This window comes from Equus przewalskii, unplaced genomic scaffold, assembly GCF_037783145.1.
Source record: "Equus przewalskii isolate Varuska unplaced genomic scaffold, EquPr2 ChrUn-9, whole genome shotgun sequence".
Classification (NCBI taxonomy): Eukaryota; Metazoa; Chordata; class Mammalia; order Perissodactyla; family Equidae; genus Equus; species Equus przewalskii.
Window position 1 is genome coordinate 772,228 of NW_027228757.1, and position 20,846 is coordinate 793,073.

The following is a 20,846-nucleotide window of genomic DNA, read 5'->3' on the forward strand; positions in this document are numbered from 1 at the left end:
GACACTTCCTGCCCTGGGGGCTGGGGTGAGAGGAAAGATGGGTTGCTGAGTGTGCACACCTTTGAGAGCACACACACACACACCCTGCTCCGGGGCTCCCTTCTTAGGTTGCCCCCATGGAGTTCCCCCTGACCCAGATATGCCCCCAAGGTAAGTGTGAAGTTGGAGAATGTGGGTGGGAGGGGACATCAAGACCCTCGTCTCCCCTGCTCTCTTCCGTGCCTGAGCCCCCACTTCAGGGGTGAGGGGCCACACCCCAAGCCAGAGCTGCCAGGGTGTCCACCACCCCTTCTCTTTCTCTGGGGATCCAGGTCCACTCAGGCCTCAGGACCAAGGTGACAGGGGCTGCTGAGCGCTTCTTAGAGGGGCGAGAGGAGGGAAAAGGAGGATGAAGCGGGGTGGGAGGTAGAGGATCCTGGGCCAGAAGAGGGGCCTGCCCTGAAGAGATTGCCTCCTCTCCTCGATCGTGGGACTTCCGGGCCACCAGGAGGCCAGCTGAATTCCCAGCTCTCCTTCCTGGTGCCCAGTTTCCCTGACAAGCCCCTCTGCCGCCCCAGCCCCTTTGGGCCTCCTAGCTCCTTACTCCTCTGCCCTGAGAAATGCCCCCTGCTGTCCCTCCTGCCTTTCTCCTGCTCTCATGACCGTCCGTGTCCTCCGGGTCCCTGGTCAGAGGCATGCAGGGCCCCTCTGGGCCCCGGGGCCGGGTGAGAGAGGCAGTCCCTCACTGAGAAACCCCAGCTGTCCTCTTTATGCTAACAGGGAGTCGTGAAACCCCTGCCCCAACCTTCAGCACCTTCCAGCCCTTGAACTTGACCAGCAGGAGCTGCCAGGGCCTGGGCTCACTTCCGGGGCCCAGATTCCAGGCCCCGAAGGCAGAGGAAGCCCAGCCCAGCCCCAGGGCCCCGGCTGTCCATGCTGTGGTGAGTGGGAACCTGGGGGGTACAACTCCCTCGTCTGCTCCCACCCTCCCAGGGATGAGGACTTGCAGAAGGACAGAGGCCAACAGGGAGAAAGCAAGAATGATCCGGGGCTGCCAACAGGGCTAAGGGCACAAAGGGAGGGAAAGGAGAGGAGGGTACCTCCTTCATTTGCTGAATTGCCAACTCACTCTGTCCCCGGAAGTTCTGGCTGAGTCCACAGGTGACCAGGGTACAGTGTATTGGGCCCCAGAAGCAGGCGTGTGCATCTCTGTCATTTGCCCAGTGCATCCACATCTCAGGCCTTCTCACCCACCCAGTCATCAGGAAATCCCCTCTCCGAACCAGCTCAGTCTCTCCTACTGTAGGATGAGCACTCCCTCCTTCTGGCCCCCGTGGTGACCTCCTACATCATCTCCCTTCATCCCTCAGGTCAGGAACGGACTTTCTGCCCATCTGGAAGGCCCTACCCCCATTTAAGCACAGTTTAACGGCTCACTGCTACCAGATTAAAGGCCCTCAGGACCCAGAAGGAAGTGGAAGGAAATTCCCTGGAAACCAAAACAGCGGGAGCTGAAGAAGGGCTTTAAGTTAGATCTTGGGAAGGACTTTCTGGACAATTATACCCTAAAATAGGCAACTGGGATGGGGGTGGGGAGCTTCCTCTCTGCACCCAGGAGGGGCTGGGTATGAGGATGAGAAGGCTCACTAATTGAACTCTAAGGTCCTCCTCCTTGAACTCTTCCCCTACCCAGGCCCTGGGGGCTTTCTCAAACCCAGAGAATGCTGGGAAGGCTGAGGAGGTGCCGAGGGAAGGAGGCCAGTCCCTGCAGGCCGAGATCCTGGCTTGGTTCCAGAAGACCCAGGCCCACTGGCTCCTGCAGCACGGGGCGGCCCCTGCCTGGTTCCACGGCTTCATCACCCGGAGGTGAGTCACAGAGGAGGAAACAGGCCCAAGGGGGGCAAGGGCAAGCCCTGGGTCCTGCGGCCAGTCAGGAGAAGATTGAGGCTACAAGTCCAGTCTGTGAGTCCTGCAGGTTCCCAGCCATTCACTAAGGCATCTCCCCTGGGGGAGATCATTGGAAAGGCTCTGGGCCAACCCTTCTGTGCCTCAGTATCCCTTCTCTAAGACTCAATTACCCTCCTGTCTCTAAGGCCTCTAGTCCCCATAGTTTTCCCGTCTGTCTCTCGGTCTCTCTCCCTCCATCTGAACCTCGGGCTCTCTCCAGCCCTCCCCTCTTTCTTCCCTCCCTTGCAGCTCCTCCCTCCTCCTCCTCTTCTCAGCTTTGCTTCTCCTGTATCTCTCTGTTCGCCTCCTCTGTTCAGCTTGTGACTTCTGAAATCTAAAAGTCTATTACCGTCCCTGTTGCCACAGCCGAAGCGCGCACACACACGCCCTGCAGGCTGCCCTTCCAGGATGAGGCCAGGAGGAGGATGCAGGGCTGGGAGACATCCTGGGTGGGAACCCTGGCCCCTGTCCATGCCCCGTCCCTGCAGTGGGAGAGCAGTGTCCACATCCTCTCTCTCTCATCTCCCCTCTTCTCTAGCCACTTCAGCCAGCTTGGTTGGGGGTGGGGGTCCCCTAGAAAGCCAAGCAGACAGGGGGCAAGATTGGAAGAGTCAGAGCAGCGTTCTGTCTCTTTTCCATCACCCACAGGGAGGCAGAGAAGCTGCTGGAGACCAAGCCTGAGGGATGCTACTTGGTGCGGTTCAGCGAGAGTGCTGTGACCTTTGTACTGACTTACAGGTGAGAGGCGGGGCTTCGGGCTAATCCGAGGGACTGGACTTGGTGCCGACTGACTGACTGACTCGTGAGGGGCAGAACTTCATGCTGACCCCCCTCAGGAGCGGGGCTCTGCTCAGCCCCAGGGCTACTGAGGGTGGGAGACCCTGACGCTGGGCAGGTGGAGGTCACGCCTCATGCTGGTGGCTGGGGCGGCGAAGAGGGAGTCTGGCTGATCCCAACTGGCGCCCTCCAGGAGCCGGACTTGCTGCCGCCACTTCCTGCTGGCCCAGCTCGGGGATGGGCGCCACGTGGTGCTGGGCGAGGACAGCGCCCACGCTCGGCTGCAGGACCTGCTGTGGCACTACATGGCCTACCCGCTCAGCCCCTACGGGGAGACGCTCACCGAACCCCTCGCCCGCCAGGTATGTCCCCTCAGCCCTGACCCTCACCCTGACCCCAGGGACCCAGGCCAGCGCCCCTCCCCACGCAGAGCCCAGGCTGCAGGACCACAGCACCAGACGCTTTCTCATCCCAATAGGTGACCCAGCCCTGCCTCCCTTGCCCACACATCTCTGTGTAAAGCCCTTCGAGAATGATGCGTGCTGGGGGAGAGGTCCTCTAGAGACCAGCCCAGCGACACAGAGCTGCAAGGGGCTGGGAGTGGCCAGCTAGGCACATGGGCCATTTGTTTTTCAATCTGAGATATTTTCTGGGTACCTAGCATGTACCAGGTACTGGCAGTCCCTGGAAATAGAGCCATGGACAAGACAGACGGGTCCCAAATTCACAAAGCTTACTTACCAGCAGCAAAGTCAAACAAATAAGAATCAAGTGTGAAGAGCGTGAAATGAGAGGGAATACAGAGTGGGTGCCATGTAGCTCACTTGGCAGGGAGCTGTATCAGGGAGCGCCTGCCGGAGGAAGCTCTGGCAGAGCTCAGGGGCCGCCATGTGCCAGGCATTGGTCTGCACATTGGGAAAATAGCAGTAAACAAAACCGACCAAACTTATCCCTGCCTTCACGGAGCTTACATTCTAGTGAGAGAAGACAGAGACAAAATGTAATACAGATAAGACACAGATAAGGCATCCTCTGTCCAGTGATGAGAAGCAAGTGCCAAGAAGAAAAACCAAGCAGTGACAGGGTTGGGGCTGTTTTACACAGGGACGTCAGGGAAGGCTACTCTGGTAAGGGGACATTCGAATGGAGGCCTGAATGAAGTAAGGGAAGGAGCCATGCAGCTGACTAAAGGCAAAGCATCCTAGACAGAAGGAACAGCCAGTGCAAAGGCCCAGAGGTGGGAGGATGCTTGATGTGTTTGAAGAAGACAGAGCAGTGAGGAAGCTAGCATGAGTGGAGAGGCAGGAGGTGAGGGCAGAGAGGTGAAGGAAGGGGGCCCTGTAGACTCTTTTTCTTTTTTTAATTTTTTAAATTTTTTACTTTTTGGAGGAAGATTAGCCCTGAGTTAACATCCACTGCCAATCCTCCTCTTTTTGCTGAGGAAGACTGGCCCTGAGCTAACATCCGTGCCCATCTTCCTCTACTTTATATGTGGGCTGCCTACCACAGTGTGGCTTGACAAGTAGTACATAGGTGGGCACCTGGGATGCGAACCCTGGGCCACCGAAGTGGAACATATGAACTTAACCACTACACCACTGGGCCGGCCCCCTGGTAGACTCTTGTATAGATTTGGGATTTTATTGTGAGTGGCATGAGATGGCACTAGACAGTTACAAGCTGAGGAGTGACATGACCTGGCAAGTTTGGGGGAGAGGGGAGCAAGCGTGGCCAAATGGAGGCCACTCGAATACTTCAGGTAGGATGATGGCAGCCTGGACCAGGGTGGTAGAGGCGGTGGAGGGGTCGGGAGGTGGAATGCGGGGACTGTTTTGAATGTGGAGCTCACAGGGTTTTTGCACGATTGGATGAGGAGAGTGAAAAGGTGGAGTTGTCGTTGACTGAGATGAGGAAGGCTCTAGGGGGAGCCAGTCTGGGGGGTGGGAGGGCGGGGGGATCAGGACGTCAGGTTCCACAGGCACAGTTTGAGATATCCATTCAGTATCCCAATGGGGATGTTAGGTGGGCAGTTGGAATATGTAAGTCTGGAGTGTGGGACAGGTCTGGGGTGGAGATGAATATTTGGGAGTCATCAGCATGTCATTGATGGATTGATTGCAAAGCCTCCAGGAGGGGTGAAATCTCCCTCAGGAGTAAGTGTAGGGGGCCCACCCCGTGGCTGAGTGATTAAGTTTGCACACTCTGCTTCGGTGGCCTAGGGTTTTGCCAGTTCGCATACTGGGTGTGGACATGGCACCGCTCATCAAGCCACGCTGAGGCAGCATCCCGCATGCCACAACTAGAAGGACCCATAACTAAAAATACACAACTATGTACCAGGGGGCTTTGGGGAGAAAAAGGAAAAATAAAATTTTTTAAAAATCTAAAAAAAAAGATTGAGTGTAGATGGAAAAGAAAGGAATACCATGTCTCCAGCAGTTAGAGTTTGCAGAAATGAGGGGGAACCTACAAAGAAAATTGAGAAGGAGCAGCCAGAGAGAGAGGAGAAAAACCAGAAGAGTGTGATGATCTGGAAACCAAGCAAAGAAAATGCATCCAGGAAGACTGAGTGCCAATGGGTCCAGAATTGACCATGGGATTAGCGAAGAGGAGGTCACTGGTGACCTGGGCAAGAACAGTTTCTTGGAGTTTGGAGTCAATTCAAAGAAGTGTGCCCTGTGGAACTATGCTTATGGGCAACTCTTGGATGGAATTTTGTGAGAAATAGGCAGAGACTTGAAAATGCTCCAGCAGTGGGAACAGGGTGTAGGGAAGTCTGGAGGTGAGAGGAGCCAGCTGGAGCTGAGAGCTGTGACCGGGTCTAGAAGGGGTCTTATCATTCAAGTTCTCTGGAGTTTGGACTTTATCCTGGAGCAACAGGCAGCCGCTGAAGCATTGCTGGGGGAATTTCTGCAGGCTCACTCTGCCCCCTGGAATGGAGAATGGGTTAGCAGGGCAAGAGGATGCAGGGGGAGGAGTTAGACGGCTTGCACTGGGGTGGTGGCTGTGGGCACGGAGAGAAGTGTGTAGATATAAAGATAGGCAGTGCAAGGAGCAGACCTTGTGTTCCATTAGATGTGGGGCAGAAGGGAGGGAGGGAGGTGTCAAAGATGACTCCTAAGGTCAGGAGGGTGGAGGTGCTGACGTTTATTCATAAAGGGAATGCTGAAAGAGCAGGGGGTTGGAGCAGGGAAATAAAATTCTGATTTGGACCCCTGAAGCCTGCAGTGCCTGGAGACCTCCAGATGGAGACTGCACTTGGCGGATTGCAGAAGCACGAGAAAAGCCCTATGGCCTGAGCACACCAGAAGCAGTGGGCATGTGGGGAGCATCCATGAACCCAGGGCTAAATGCTGAACTAAAAGCATACGTAGACCATGGGAAGGAGCCTGCTCCTTGTAACGCTCATCTCCCCTGAGGCAGTCTCTCTGCCCCCAAAATATCTAGCTTATATTTGCATAAAGCACTCCTCTGGCACCTGCACAAATAAACACAGGCACAGCAGTCTTGGAGATCTATCCCTAGGCCTAAAATTTTTAGGCTAAAGATTTCTAATGGCTTGTTGCATTTTTACAACCACGGGCACAAATGGAGACCGGCCTGGCCCTGTGTTTCAGATGAAATTAAGTTTAATGCTAGATATGGCTTTTGATCAGAGCTACTTCCCTACCCCTTGGTCTCCTTGCCATCTCCATCCCCTCTTCTTCACCCAGGGAACTCAGCCTAGGCCAAATTTCTATGCCCCTCTCCCCTACATCCTCCCCATGGACCAGATTACTTTGTCCTCCTGGATCACCTGCCCACTCCACCTGCCATCCCTCCTGCACCAAGTCCCTGAGGCCTCCTTCTTTCCCGTCAGACTCCTGAACCCGCAGGACTTTCCCTAAGGACTGAAGAATCAGACTCTGGAAACAAAAGCCAGGACCCACACCCTCAGTATAGCCCAATCCTCAAAAAGGAGCAGACCGCAGCTTTCACGCAGAAAGACGGTCCCGGGGAGCCAAATGAGGTACTACTGGGCTGGAAAGGCCGAGGGAGGAGACAGGGCCTGAGGAAGGGGAGGAGCCCAGGATAAAAAGGAGGGAGCGGCCTGCGATAAGGGGCGGGGCAAGAGGGAGGGCGGGGCCTACAGGGGACAGAGGCTCGGGCTGGGACTTAGGCACCCGCTGTGACCTGGGCTCCATTTCTCTGACCCGCTCTCCTTCCCGGCCTCTGCTTTTCTCCTAGCCCTTCCAGCCGCCCAGGCCTAAACCTCGTGTCCCCGCTAAACCTCAGCTGCCCCCCGAAGTCTACACAAGCCCGGCTCCGCGACCCCGCCCGGCCCCGCCCCCCAAGCCCTCCAACCCCATCTACCAGGAGCCTGACGAGCCCATAGCCTTCTACGCCATGGGCCGGGGCAGCCCTGGGGAAGCCCCCAGCAACATCTATGCCGAGGTGGACGTGAACGTCGACGTGGAGGCGCCGGCAGTGGGGGAGGGCCCGCCGTCTCTCCTCCAGCACCTGGTCCTACGGAAGTGCCGGTCCAAGCCTGTCCCAGGAAGCCAGGTGAATGGGGGTGCAGGGAAAAGTTAGACCAAAAGAAGGACTTCCTGAAAGCTAGATCTGGGAGGGTGGAGAAGGTGTTCAGATTGGATGCCTGGTCTGGGTGAAGGTCAGAGGGTCTGAGCTGCTGGCAGCCCTTTTACGGGCCCAGAGATTGCTCCCTCTCCTCTCCCTGGAGTCATTGGGACCTGCCCCTCCTTTGTCAGGTCCCCACTCCCTCCCTCACAGAGAAAACAGAGGCCCCAGGCGGGGGCCCCTCAGCCTTCCCTGACCCGAGCCTGCATTTTGCTGTGTCCCTCTCACCCAGCGGTCCTCTTCAGACCCACCTGACATTGACCCCACGTTGTGCAGTGAATCGTGGCTCCTCCCATCCTCCCCTCCCCAGTCTGCATCTGGGCCTCTCCTGCCCTGGCTCCCTCCCCTCAGCCTTCATGGCCTTGCCGTCCTGAAGAGGAGGGTTTGGAGTCCCTTGTGTCATCTCAGATGAGCTCAGGGGAGAGGCACCTGCACACCCTCCCCCTCGTTCCACACACTCCCCCTCTCCCTCTTCCATCCCCTCACCTCCCATCTTCTCACTGATCCATGATCCCTTCAAGTCCAAGTAGGTATCTCATGTCATGGACTGTGTTAGCCCCCCCAACCTCTGTTCCCCTCCTCAGGCCCTTCCCCACCCTCCCTCCCTGCTGGTGCCCCAGGCTCCCCCTCAGCCCTTGTGCCTGCTCACAGTCACCCACAGCCCTGCCACGTGCTGCCATCCTAGAGCTGATGTCCCCAGTCATGTCTCTGTCCAAACCTCTCCAGGCTTCTGCTCAGCTCCCCAGCATCCCACAGCCTCTCGAACTCAACACAACCAACACTGCCCTCACCCTTCTCGCCCAGATTGTTCCCCACCATGTTTCCTATCTGGACTGGTAACTCTCCAGCCACCCAGCTATCGAAGCCAGAATCCTAGGGGTCCCTTGACATCTCCCCTTTCTTCACCCCTACTCCCCCACAAGCCAGATTCCTTCTGGGTTTCTTCCTAAATATACTTTTCCTTTCCGCACTTTCAGCCCCATCATCTCTCATCAGGACTTTTCCAAGAGCTTCTTAACTCGTCTCCTAACCACCAATCTTGCCACTTCTGATCTACCCCTAAGGAAGCCAGAATGGTCTTTCTAAAACAGCTGCCTGGTCCAGGATACCCTCCATACTTGGGCAGTCCCATCTCCTAAGTGTTACCACCAGCTACTCCCGTCCTCCCAGAGCTATTCCCATTTCTCCAAACACACCAAGTGGTTTCACCCTCCTAGGGTTTGCACAGCCAGTCCCTCTCTCTACAGCGACTTCCCGCAAGCTCACCCTCCCACTGCCCGGCAACCTTTTAATCATCCTTCAAGACCAGCTTGCCCTTCTCCTCCTCTGGAAGGACTTCCCTGACCTGAGACACTGCATCCATTGTGTGCTTTATACATACCTGCCATGCAGGTAGTCACCTGGGTCACGTGTCTCCCCTTCCCCAGCAGAGTGTGAGCTCCCTGAGGGCAGGGGCTGGGACTGATTCATCTGTTTCCAGAGCACCTAGCACAGCGCCTGGCACAGAGAAGGTGCTCAGGAAATGTTGAATGAATGCATGAATGAGGGGGTTTAGACCTCCTCTCTGCAGGCCTCGAGGCTGCAGGTAGGCCTAAGAGGCACAGGGTAGATGATGTGACCTAGGACCGTCCTTCTCTCTGCAGAATCCAGGTGGCTGGCAACTGCATTCTGAGAACTCTATGGCAGGACACAGCCCTCCCGCACCCCACCAGCCCCAGCCCCGCTGGGGAAACACCCTCCCCAACAACCTTTCTAGACAGGTGCTTCAGGACAGAGGACAGACGTGGCTCCCCCTGGGGCCTCCACAGTAGTTGGTGAGTCTGAGCTGGGGGAGGATGCTTGGAACATCCTGTCCAGAGACCTTCACACACACCCAGCACCCTCTCAGGACACATGGATGGAACAACCAGGAGGTGATCAAAGCTAGAGAGGACCTCAGCCATCATCGATTGCAAAGATGGCAAAAAGATGTCACCTTGCATGCCAACTCCAATCCATTGGTCGTGGCTGCCTAAGGCGCTGCATTGGAAAGGACGTTAAGGTCATATCCAAACTCAGCAGAAAAGAGCATGATTGATTAGTGATGTCTGCCACGGGTGAGGGGGGAGGAGGAACAGTATCTCCTTTGTCCTTACTGATCCAGTCCAACTCCCTAGCTGTGGAGATAAGGAAACAAAGCCAGAGAGGGCTGGTGACCCGGCCAAGGTCAAGGCTTGGTGCTCTGTTTCCTTACCCCACATCCACTAACTCTTCTCCAAGGAAATATCAGAGATTTCCTCAGATGGGAAACCTGGCTGCTTTTCAGAGCTCCATCGCATGGGGACCTGGGTGCTGGTTCCCGTCCTCTGGATCCCAGCTTAGCCCTGTCCCCCTGACAGGTCTAGGCCCCCCACAAAGAAGCCTGGAGGTCGGACGAACAAATGTGGAGTCTGCTTCCTTGGAGGGATGCACCTGCTGGTTCCCTCCCAAGAGTCCCCAAGAATCCAATGGCTCAGTGCTTGGTGACCCTCTAAGGGAGCGGGCTGGGAGGGCCCTGCTACCTCCTGCTGCCCTGGTTTCTCCTCCTGGAGTCTAATTGCCTTGGCCCTCTGAGTCTTTGAGTCTGGGCCCTGGTCCAATGCTGCTGTTGTCTGAGGAATGGTTTGGCGAGAACAGATGTTAGAACTTGTTTGTTGATTCTTGTCTGGCTAATAAATCATCGCCAACCACCTCCCCCCACAGGGATCCAAGCCCTCCAGGCTCCTTCTGTCTGTCTCTGACTCTCTTTCTCTCATATTGTGGAAGGCAAGTGGTTGAACTGCCATTGCAGTGAGGAGAGAGGGGTCTGCGGGTTGAGAGACACCTCGGCAAGGGTCACAGATCTGTGGGCTGGGGGCTGGGAGACACCAAGGCAAGGGACACAGACCTCTATCTGCAAAGTGTCCCTTCCCTGGCTGGGCTGGGCCGGGCTGGGCAGGGAGCCAGGGGTGCCAGGAAAGAAAGAGGGGCAGGGAGGGGAATGGCTGAGGGGTAGCCCCTGCCCCTCCTTCCCCAACCCCCCCTGCCAAGCACAGGACTGGGAAGGGAGTGGGCACTGTTAGCCTGTATGTGAGCCCTTTGGAGGCTGGGGAGCCCCCCTGCAGTGCCCCCAAGACTCTCTTGTGTCTTCCTGGCCTTTGCGTCCATCAGGACCCCGTCCCTCTCCTGAGGCTTCCTCCCTCCCCTCTGCCCAGACCCACTTCAGGGCCAGCCTCCTGCCCCCATTCAAAGCTCCACTCTGGGCTTCAGCTGCCTGGAAGAATCTGCCCTGGGTCTCATTTTTGTCTCAGACTGGGGGCTCTCTGAGCCAGGGTTGTGTCTGCTCCTGGATCACCCTCAGGGCTCAGAGCAGGGTTTGTCCCCTGAAGCCGCTCAGGCCTGGGTACCCCTATGATCCGATCTGTGTGACCTGTTCTTACACTCTACGTTGCTACGGGTTCAGTCAAGGCAATCAGAGCCCGTCAGTGTCCCTCTTCCTGCCAAGGGGGCCCTGTACCTGCCTGAGGCACAGAAATCCCCCAGACCCTTCCCTGAAACGGGGTTCCCTAGGCCCGGGTGCTGCCACCACCACACCACTCCCTGCCTAGCACAGGCGCCAGCTGCAGTGACTGGCTTCCCCTCCTTTCTGCTCCAGTGCTAATCAGCTTAAGGAGAAATATGGTTGCTGAGTCAACAGAGTTGGGGTTCCACTTTCTTCTGTCTGTAGGTCTAAACTGCCTCCTGAGCAAGGGGAGAGACAGGGAGGGAGCTGGAAGGGAGGGGAGGGGAGGAGAACAGATGGCTTTGCCGAAATCAGCAGGAGGCTGAAAATGCAAGAAAGTCTCAGGTTAGACTCAGGGAGTCAGCTCGTGGCTGATTCCTTGTGGCAGGGGGAGGAGGCAGGAAAAGGAGAGGCTTACAGTATAGCAAGAGCTGGAGATCAGTCAGAAAACAGAGAGGATTTCCTTAGACTTTGGGATATAACAGGATGGGCAGATAGGGGGAGAGGCGGAGCCAGATCCAGTGCCCCGCCCCCTCCCTCTCCAGCTCCCGGCCGCCTGGGGTGGAGTCGCCAAAGGGGTGGTGGGAGAATCCAGATGATGGCGTCATGGAGAGCCCAGGTTCCTGTTGTAGTCCTGTGCTAACTAGCAGCACAGCCTTTGGCAGGGAAATCTTTTCTCTGAACCGCTGTTCGCCACTTGTCTTTGAAGTGGAGATAACGTCTCATTTGCACACAGGGCTGCTGCACTGATCAGATGAGACCATCAAATGAAGGGCTTGGCAGAGCAGGACTACTGGGCCTAGAAGGGACTTGAGACCCTTCGTGACTGTTTGGTTCAACCAAATAGGAAACTGAGGTCTAGAGATGGGAGGTGACAGGGAGCTGGAGGCAGTCCGGCTCAGATCTCGTCATCCCAACTCAGTGCTCCCCTTTTACCATGGGGCCCCTGCCAGGCAAAAGGATAACGTCCCATCCTCCCGAGGGCTCCAGCTGCAGACCCAGCCCTGAAAGCTCCGTGGGGGACCCTCCCTTGCCCTGCCCCCCAGCACGGGCACCCAGCACCATCCTGCTGCCTTCACTCCCAAGCTGAGTCCTGGGGCTGGGCTGAGACCTCAGGAGGAGGCTGAGGAACTTGTACAGGAAAGGAGCTGGGGCAATTGCGGGTTGCTCCTCGCCAGCCAGAGACCACTCGTGCCAGGAGGGGGAGGGCATTTCCCAGCCGTCTCAATCTTCCGTGGTCATTCCATCCCGCCTCCTGCCTCCTCCAGGCAGGGCTTTCTCTGGCTCAGCCCACTCTTAGATCTGAGAGTACAGGCTCCCACCCCCAGCCCCAGATCCCCTTCAGAGCCTGTACAAGGCCTTGCTGAGTGGAGGGGTCCAACTTGTCCCTCCATTTCCAGCCCCTTCAGCACCACAGCTGACCCTGATGGCTCTCTGTATTTTTCCTGCTCCTGCCTCCCCTTAAGCTGCCCCTTTTATCCTTTGTGCTCCCTCAGCTAATGCAGTAGACAGGGTCAGTAAGGGGCCCTGTAACTCTGGCTCAGGGGCAGGGGAGTTGAGAAGTTATTAACCCCACAACCTCAGCTGTCCCGATTCCACAGTACATCACTCCCCAGGAACCCACTCAGGGAGGACTGGGGCCAGTCGTCACTGAGGCCCCAACTACAACCACCTCTAGTAGCCTTAGAACATCTGTCCCCACCTGAAACAAAGCTGAGCAGAGGGAGGCGGGGAGAAAAGGTTATGAGCAGGCAGCACAGAGCGTTCCAGCATCCTTGCCACTTCCCCAGGCCCCACAGAACTTCAACCATCCCCTCAACAGTGTGGCTACTTGGACAGCAAGTTCAGCACCCAGCTGGGGTGAAGACCTGGCCGGGCCCCTCCCCCTGGGCCAGAGTCTTTGGGGTCAGAGCTGAAACTAACTCCTTATGACAGCTTTGCCATCTCTGTGCAGTTTCTAAGTCTGATCCTTATAGACCTCAACTTCCTTGGCCCCACCATCCTAATGAATCCAACACTGCACACTCAGGCTTTGCCCCGACCCCTCTGACATCTTCCAGGGCTGTTTGGATCCATTTCTGACCAAGGCCTTTGCCGCTTCCTCCCTCTGCCCTTTGGCTGTTGCTGCCATGAGAATTTTAGCCAAGTATCATTCCTTATTCTTCTCTCTCCCTCATCCCTGTCTTCTTTCCTGCTTATCAGAACTTGTGACTGCTACCTCCAGGAAGCCCTTCTAAATGAAGTCTGTCCATTTTCTAACCTGTCAGTATTTCTCTTTGTGACCAAGAAATTCCAACCACCAAATAAAATGTCATCTTTGGTAGGACTAAAATGTGGCTTAAGATTACTTGCAGCAAACCAAAGGAGGTGGGAGGCAAGAGGAAGCTTAAAGATGTCTGGCCTAACTCAGTCCTTTCCCAGAAGGCAGTGGACTCTCTCTACCCCCCATTTCCTGCCTCCCAGCCCAGGGCACTTCCCACTCCATCGTTACGCAGCCCCTAAAATGAGACCGTTGAGGAACTGTTGGATCCCAGGAGTGCAGCAGCTGAGGAGGGCACAGCTGCACCCATGGCATACTGGGTACAGGAAAGAGTGTCTGACTCTGTGGGATCTCAGACGTTTTGGCCCTGCTGAGCCTAACCCACCACCTAAGACAGCCCAGAGGGACAATCCCAGCCCTGGCCCCCAGGGCTGCTGTGGAGGGTGGGAGTGGTGGTATGGGCTGATGCTCCTTGCTGAAGGCTGGCTGGACGTACCAATTTGGACAACTACAGCCCAAGTGTCCCTGAGGGATGCACGAGTCCCGTCTGGCTCCAACCCGAAGTAGGTCAGATTTCAGATAAGCGGGTGGTTTTCCTGTAAGTGATGAAATCTTCCTCTGTCCTTAATGAGAAACAGACTCCTCAACTTACCCCAGCAAAAGATCAGAAGCATGGTGAGATTCCTCACTTCTGCCTCTTCCTCCTTATGCCAAAGGCCCCACCACACACTTCTTCCTACTGCCCCTCTGGCCTTCGCCTTCCTCTCTCACCAAGACTGTCAAACACTAATTCCTCCCAATGTTTCCCTGTTCAGAACCTGCAACAACTGGAGTCAAGCATCTCTGTCCAGTCAACACTCTGCCTGGCAACCAAGGCCTTTCTTCTTGCAGTTTCTCAAACACTCCCTTCCTGCAGGAAGCCACTGCAGGTGAGCCCCACTCGAGTCCCAGAACCCTCAGCAACCTCTTTCAGTAGGATCTGCATGCTGTTTTGTAACCAATATTTGTATCTTCCATCCCTACTTGGACCCTGCCCTGACAGGGAGGAATCTGCCACTGAACGCTCTGGGATCACAGATCCCAACAGCTAACTGAAGTCCACAGACACTGCCACTTCCCCTCCCCAGTCACCCACCCAACCTCGCCCTCCCTCCCTAGCAAAAAGCTGGGGGTCCCCAAGTCTCCAAGGAGATCTGTCTAGCCCCCAAGCTCAATGCAAAGCTTCCGAACCAGTGCAGGCCAGTGACTACCAATGTAAACCTGCATTGTCTGTCGGGTCAGACATTTCACCACTTCACCTCCTGCTGTGCTGAATTTTATGTCTGACAAATCTTTCATGTCACAGCAAGAACCTCCTTGAATTCCCCCCAGTCTTCACAGATACCTGAGACCAGCAGTGCTTCTCATAGGGTTTACAGGCCCCTGCCCCATACAGAATTATACGTACAATTCCCCAGGTTTTCAATGGCCATGAACCCAGTTTAGATGGTGGGTACAGAGAAGAAAAGCAAAGCAATCAGGGAGGCAGCTCACGATGGTGTGGAGGGTGCTTTACACAAGGTAATAACTGAGATCCAGGGACAGGATTACAAACGAGAAGGGTCCAGAATGGAAAAGGAGACCGCATTAAAAAGCAGGAAAGGGGTCAGGGCAGGCAGTGTCTGTCAGACTGAATGTTTTATTTCAACAGACATCCCTGGTTTAAAAAAAAACAAAAACAAAAAAAGGTGAGGGAGGGGTTCAACATTTCATCACACCCAACAGGGAGCCAAACTCCCATCCAAGAACTCAGAGCCCCTTCTGAGGCATCACTCGAGTCTTTGCTAGCTCCAAGACAGAAAGGAGCTGAATTTTCTAACTTTTGTTAAGAAAAATCTATCAAATATGTTCATTCTCGCAGAGCGAGGGCTGGGTCCTCAGGGAAAGAGATCCTGGGCTTAGAGCAGCTGGGGTCCCAGAGGTGAAGCCGGGAGCCGGGCCAGCTGGGCTCCGGGAGATCCTGGAGGCAGTCAGGTCCGGAGCCCTAGAATCCGTATTTGGCTTGGGTCTGCCGGCGGCTGAGCTTGTTCTCTGACCAGGTGTTCTTCAGCTCCAGCTCCCGCTCCTTAGCCTGCGGCGAGGAAGCAGAGCCAGAGGAGAGTCACTGGGGTTGTGAGAGACACTGCTCTCTTGCCTCTGTGAGCTTCCCAATTTAAAATCTCTCCCATCGTAACAGTTACAGGGAAATAGCAAATCCCTTGAAAGACTTAATTTTCTCTTACTCAAGCAGAAAGGGAAGACCCTGAGAAAGCAAAGAAATCCTCTCTTTGGGGAGCTAACAGGATTTAAGCAGAACAGACTGAAGAATCCTGGTCCTTCATCTGCTAGAATTAAAACTGAAAAGCTCAAGTGGAAAACGGACAATGAGAACTAAAATTTGGTATCTGAAAGGAAGACAAATCAGCTGCCTTGGATACCCGACCAGCCAGGTCAGCCTCAAAGACTCGGACAAGTCCAAACAGGACACCACCCAACAATAACTTAGTCTGGGGATGCAGTTTTGCTGTTGTGCTGACTGCAGTGTATGTGGGAGCCGAGAAACTCATGCCATTTTAAAGTACAAATTGAAGCTGTGAAAAACTGACTGGAAGGCACCAGAATTATGACTTCCCCCTTCTGACGTCAACAACTCCTCGCCCTATACTGCATTCTGGGAATGTACAAGCACCACCCTAGAAAACAGGCTCCTCACCCCCACCCAGTTACCTCCCACCTGCTCATCTCCCCTGGCATAATGAGGTGGGGAGGGCTAAGAGTTTGGCTTTCAAACAAGACCCTACCCTCAACTTCTTCCCTACAAATAACAAGATAGGGTAAGGGTACAAAAGGAGTTCCTGAAAAGGAGGGTGAAAATATGACAACAACGACGAAAGCAAGATTTGCCGCTGAAATCATCAACCAGCATGTATACTCCCCAGGGAAAAGGCCAGGAAAGAGTCTTACTTCTGTCTGTATCTTTGACAGCATTTAGTACAGTAGGTTTCAAAAAGAGGTTTAGGGGCCGGACCCATGGCGTAGTGGTTAAGTTCGGTGTGCTCTGCAACAGCAGCCCAGGTTAGTGGGTTTGGATGCCAGGCATGGACCTACACCACTCATCAGCCATGCTGTGGCGGCAACCCACATACAAAATAGAGGACTGGCACCGATGTTAGCTCAGGGCTAATCTTCCTCACCAAAAAAATACAAAAAGAGCAGCCGGCCCCGTGGCCGAGTGGTTAAGTTCGCACATTCCACTTCCGGCAGCCCAGGGTTTGGATCCTGGGTGCAGACATGGCACTGCTCATTAGGCCATGTTGAGGTGGTGTCCCACATGCCATGGCTAGAAGGACCCACAACTAAAATATACAACTATGAGTTGTTAGCTCAGGTGCCAATCTTTAAAAAAACAAAAAGAAAAAAGAAAAACAAAAAAACAAAAAGAGAGGTTTAATGATTACATGAATATCTGAAAGCTGCTAGGTCCTATCAAATAAATACCAAGACATATTCTAATTCTAAAAGACATTTTTGGATTATCTGTAATTCTGAATTATTTGTGTTGATGTTTCCTGCCACAGAAGTGGAGAATACAAAACCAAACTCTGGGGCCAGCCTGTAGCATAGTGGTTAAGTTTGTGCACTGTGCTTCAGCAGCCTGGGGTTTGCAGGTTCAGATCCCAGGCCCGGACCTAGCACTGCTCGTCAAGCCATGCTGTGGTGGCATCCCACATAAAATAGAGGAAGATTGGCATAGATGTTAGCTCAGCAACAATCTTCCTCAAGCAAAAAGAGGAAGACTGGCAACAGATGTTTGCTCAGGGCCAATCTTCCTCACCAAAACAAAAAAGAAAAAGAAGAAGAAGAAAGAAAAAAAAACCAAACTCCTCATTAGATGAATGTTTTGCTAAAAGTCGGTTACAAATTTTTTCTTAAATAGTTTTTTAAATTACTAGATAAACTTGCTATTTAAAGGAATGCTCCAAGAAACCATCCACTCCCCTCTTACATTTATGTTTTGGATGTCTGAATTTTCACTTACAGAGTTTATTTCAAGCACCTGTACTTGAGTCTTCTTTGAAGTGAGAGGGATGCAGGGCAGGGTAATTCTGAAGGATACATCCCCCCCTAGTGGCCACATGGAGAACTGAGAATGACACCTGCTGGGGGCTGGTGCCTGGCACCAGGGCTTCAGATCTGAGCCTTCAAATCCCCAGGTTTACAGGGATGCAGCCTCTCACCTGATGAATCAGATACGTAATCTGGTGTTTCCGCCGCTGCTGGCCTGTTGGTTGCTCACCTTTCTTCTGCAAGGGAAGAAAACAAAATCATTAACCCCCAGGAAGAAAAGCAGAAGTTTCTCACATGCCCAGGTGGTGCAAGGTTGGGGATTGAGAAACCAACTACACAGCCCAAATCCTGAGGGAAAGAAGTCAGCTCAGAGCTGGAGCTGTTTTTATGTCTCTATACTTACAAAACAGTTATTTCTATTAAAGTCATTATGCAAAAAAACCAAGCTCAGACTTGCCTGAAATAGCCTGCTAATAACTTCATTCAACTGGCAATATTCTGAGGTCAGGACTGTGTCTTCTGTTTCTTTGGTAACTCCACCCCACCCTCAGCACCAAGCACGGGGCTCTGCCCACAGTGGACATCTGATACCAGCTTTACTCCTGCAGTCCGTCTAAAACAGCTTAAGTGCCAGGGCACAGGCCACCTTCCTTCCTCTCTCCCTCCCTCCCTCCCTCCAGACCCTTTCACAACTCCGCTGCCCATCTCTCCCTTAAGCCCTTTTCATCTCTGTCCCCTTCTCCCCAGTCAGGCCAGATGTCTGGCCTGTCTCCTACCTACTTCCTACCAAGCTCTCTCCCATCAGTCATCTTTGGCTGAAGCCTCGCCTCCCTCCTCCTAGTAAGTGCCAAGAGCTTCCCTGGATTCAAATTTTCACAATCACTGCACCTCTCTCCAATCTTCCAGCCTCCACCCGTAGCTGCACTGAACCCCTAACCAAACTCTGATGCAAATGATTTACTGTCCAAGTCTATATTGGTCTGGGCTTTCATTCTGTGGTTTTTCTGTCCCCTGCCAGTGTTGTCTCAGACTGGAAGCTTCCTCATCAGCCCCACCCAACTCCCAAAACTCCTCTCTGGAGCCTCCTCAGCACTTATGTAATCAATTTGCACTGTAATCATTTACACTCAAGTGTCCTTAAACCTCTTTTCCCAACTACACTCTAAACTCCTCAAGGACAGGAACTCTATCTTTTTCTTCTTTTTTAAAAATCTAGCTCAATACAATGAGATGGTGGAAAGAAAATGTGGACCTGGGAAAAGAGTAAATTCCAATTCCTTGCTGCTATTTCACGTCATTTAACGTGACAGTTAAAGATGACAAACATAACCCATCCAGCTCCACTCCCGGTCCAGGGTGAGCAGTAACGACAGCAGCTATTACTATGTGATGATGCCTCCCGACCCGCAGTTAGTAGAGCATGCTCTCCTAAGTGGCTTTTCCAGTAAACAGTGATGGATCTATGCTGATCTAACCACAATCCTTTGCTCTGTCCTGTATGACCGCCAGCATTCAGTTAAAATAAACGGCTGGGGCTCAGATGGCCATCTGTGACCACAGAACAAAGCAGAGAAAATGGGGGGAGGAGAAGGGACTAAAATGCCCGACCTTAGCCTTGCTGGTGCTGGGCTCGAATCCAGGGCTTCCCCACACTTTCCCCGCTGTGGCAGCCTCATAAATGTCCACATTTGCTGTACTCAGCTACTAGGTGAAGAGATGTTCATCATACTGACTGAGGAAAACTAGCACAGAGAAAGGAGGAGTGTGGTGTGGAAATGTGAGGAATAAAGCATTTGAAAAGACCACGGCTGGCTGCAATGAATAATGGAAAGGAAGGAGAGAAGGGGCTGCAGTCCTGAGAGAGGACTCCAGAGGCTCTGCTGTGCTCACGCCTCAGAGACGTGCTGAGCCAGGTCCCAGCCTCTCAGGATGGAGAGGGACGTGAGCGTAGGGAGAGGGCAGAGCAGCTGTGGATTCTGTCCAGGCAGGGAAGGAGCCACAACACGTCAGAGAGCTTCCAGGTGCAGGACAGGAAACTGCTCCAACCGTTCAACCTCAGCAACCAGACTCCACCATCCAGATGGAGGGCAAAATGCTGCAAAGTTCTGGAAGGCAGCAGCTGTATCTGTGAGGCTCGGTGCATACTCCAGTACCATTGGCAACAGGTGCTGTGACAGTAACAACGGGGTGTGGGGTCAGGATGGGGAGTAGGACCAGATTCTGCTCTAGGGCCTCCCAAGTTGGCCACCTGATAAACCTTTGCCACTTACTTTGCTGAATGACTTCATGGTTTTCTCTTCTGTCAAAGACTTGGTCATCCACTGCTGGGCCCCACTGAGCTGGTCATCACCTTTGATCTCCACAAAGTTGATCTCCTCCCTTCCTCGGTTCCTCTTGCCCTGCAGCCGCTTAAACTGAAAAAGGGAAAAACAATGCAGGAGTCGGGAATCTGGGTAGGGGATGAGGAGACGTCACTAAGGATCAGAGTTTATGGAATGGCTTTGGGACTCCCCAATTCCATTGCACCCTCAATTCCCCTCTGTGCACTATGTCCTTTCACCCTGCCACTTTCCAAGCTCCCCTGATGCTAGATAAAAGGCTACTTCGCAGAACTTCTCCTGGACTCAGGGAAAGGGAGGCCAAAAGGTAGTCCCAAACCTGAGTGAGTGCAGAGAATCACTGGTATGAATTTATACTCAAATTATATATAAATTATATCTGCCTAAAAGAATTGCATACAATTTTCAAATTAAGAATTAAGGGTAAACAAAAGTCCTGTGCACCCCAATGTTTATTGCAGCACTGTTTACAATAGCCAAGACGTGGAAGCAACCTAAGTGCCCATCAACAGACGAATGGATAAAGATGTGGTACATACATACAATGGAATACTACTCAGCTGCAAAACAGAACAAAATCATTCCATTTGCAATAACATGGATGGACCTTGAGAGAATTATGTTAAGTGAAATAAGCCAGTGAGAGAAAGATAATCTGTGTATGACTCCACTCATATGAGGAATTTAAAACTGGGGTGGGCACAAAGGGTGAAGTGGTGCACCTACAACATGACTGACAAACATTAATGTACAATTGAAATTTCACAAGATTGTAACCTATCAATAACTCAATAAAAATAATAATAATAAAAAAAAAAAGAATTAAGGGTAAAAAAAATCTGGGATTTCGCCTCTAAAAATAGGTTCTTCTTACATGTCTGTTCCTTCTCATTGGTTTGGTATCAACAAATCAGCAGACCCCACACCAGAGCGGGCATCAGACAGGGAGAAATGTGGAGCTGGGGAGAGGGAGCCTCACAAAGAAAGGCCTGGTCAGTTTCCCAGGAGACCAAGGCTCTTTTTTCCTCCTCCTCAAAAAAATGCAGCTCACATAAGCCAGCAGGAGATGTGCCTGGGAGGGAGTCCGGGTGAAGGTGAATCAAAGTAAAGAACACTCAGAAACTCAGCGAGACCCAGGTCCTGGTCTGAGCACTAGTGAGGCCTCCTGGGGTCACTTTACCCACAAGAAACTGACTTTCACCACTGGGTGAGCTCTCTGCTGCCTCCTAGGCTTAGGACAAAAAGAGCCCGACTATCCAACTTGAGAAGAAGCATATACACAGGGGAGTGAACACAACATTAACCAGGCAGAAGTACGCAAAGGGATGGACACCTTCCTGTG

General features: G+C 53.3%; 2 protein-coding genes across 5 annotated transcripts in view; one reads left to right on the plus strand and one right to left on the minus strand.

The window, feature by feature from the left end:
* On the plus strand, window positions 1-16,973 carry SH2D2A (SH2 domain containing 2A). Of its 3 annotated transcripts, XR_011536981.1 has the most exons (10): window positions 1-150; window positions 760-920; window positions 1,673-1,845; window positions 2,575-2,664; window positions 2,897-3,065; window positions 6,563-6,712; window positions 6,931-7,248; window positions 8,964-9,134; window positions 13,895-14,008; window positions 15,349-16,973. XR_011536981.1 is itself a non-coding variant. In XM_070608549.1 (9 exons), exons 1-8 carry the CDS (start codon window positions 117-119, stop codon window positions 9,129-9,131), a joined length of 1,263 nt encoding a protein of 420 aa, XP_070464650.1. In that variant the 5' UTR covers window positions 1-116; the 3' UTR covers window positions 9,132-9,134; window positions 9,699-10,044. The 3 variants fall into 3 exon arrangements, 2 of the variants coding, with proteins under 2 accessions (XP_070464650.1, XP_070464649.1); XM_070608549.1 differs by lacking the exons at window positions 13,895-14,008; window positions 15,349-16,973 and adding an exon at window positions 9,699-10,044; XM_070608548.1 differs by lacking the exons at window positions 13,895-14,008; window positions 15,349-16,973 and having other exon boundaries at window positions 8,964-10,044.
* The window catches only part of PRCC (proline rich mitotic checkpoint control factor), a 23,411-nt gene continuing 17,302 nt past the window's right edge, over window positions 14,738-20,846 (minus strand). The window contains exons 5-7 of one of the 2 annotated variants that reach the window (XR_011536980.1): window positions 19,436-19,579; window positions 17,336-19,333; window positions 14,738-15,189 (exon numbers count right to left, since the gene is read on the minus strand). Coding sequence is in view for 1 of the 2 variants with exons in the window: in XM_008516834.2 (XP_008515056.2) it covers window positions 15,103-15,189; window positions 17,336-17,401; window positions 19,436-19,579 (297 nt within the window). In the remaining variant the exon portion in view is untranslated. The remainder of the gene's footprint in view (window positions 15,190-17,335; window positions 19,334-19,435; window positions 19,580-20,846) is intronic. The other variant, XM_008516834.2, reaches the window with a different exon arrangement.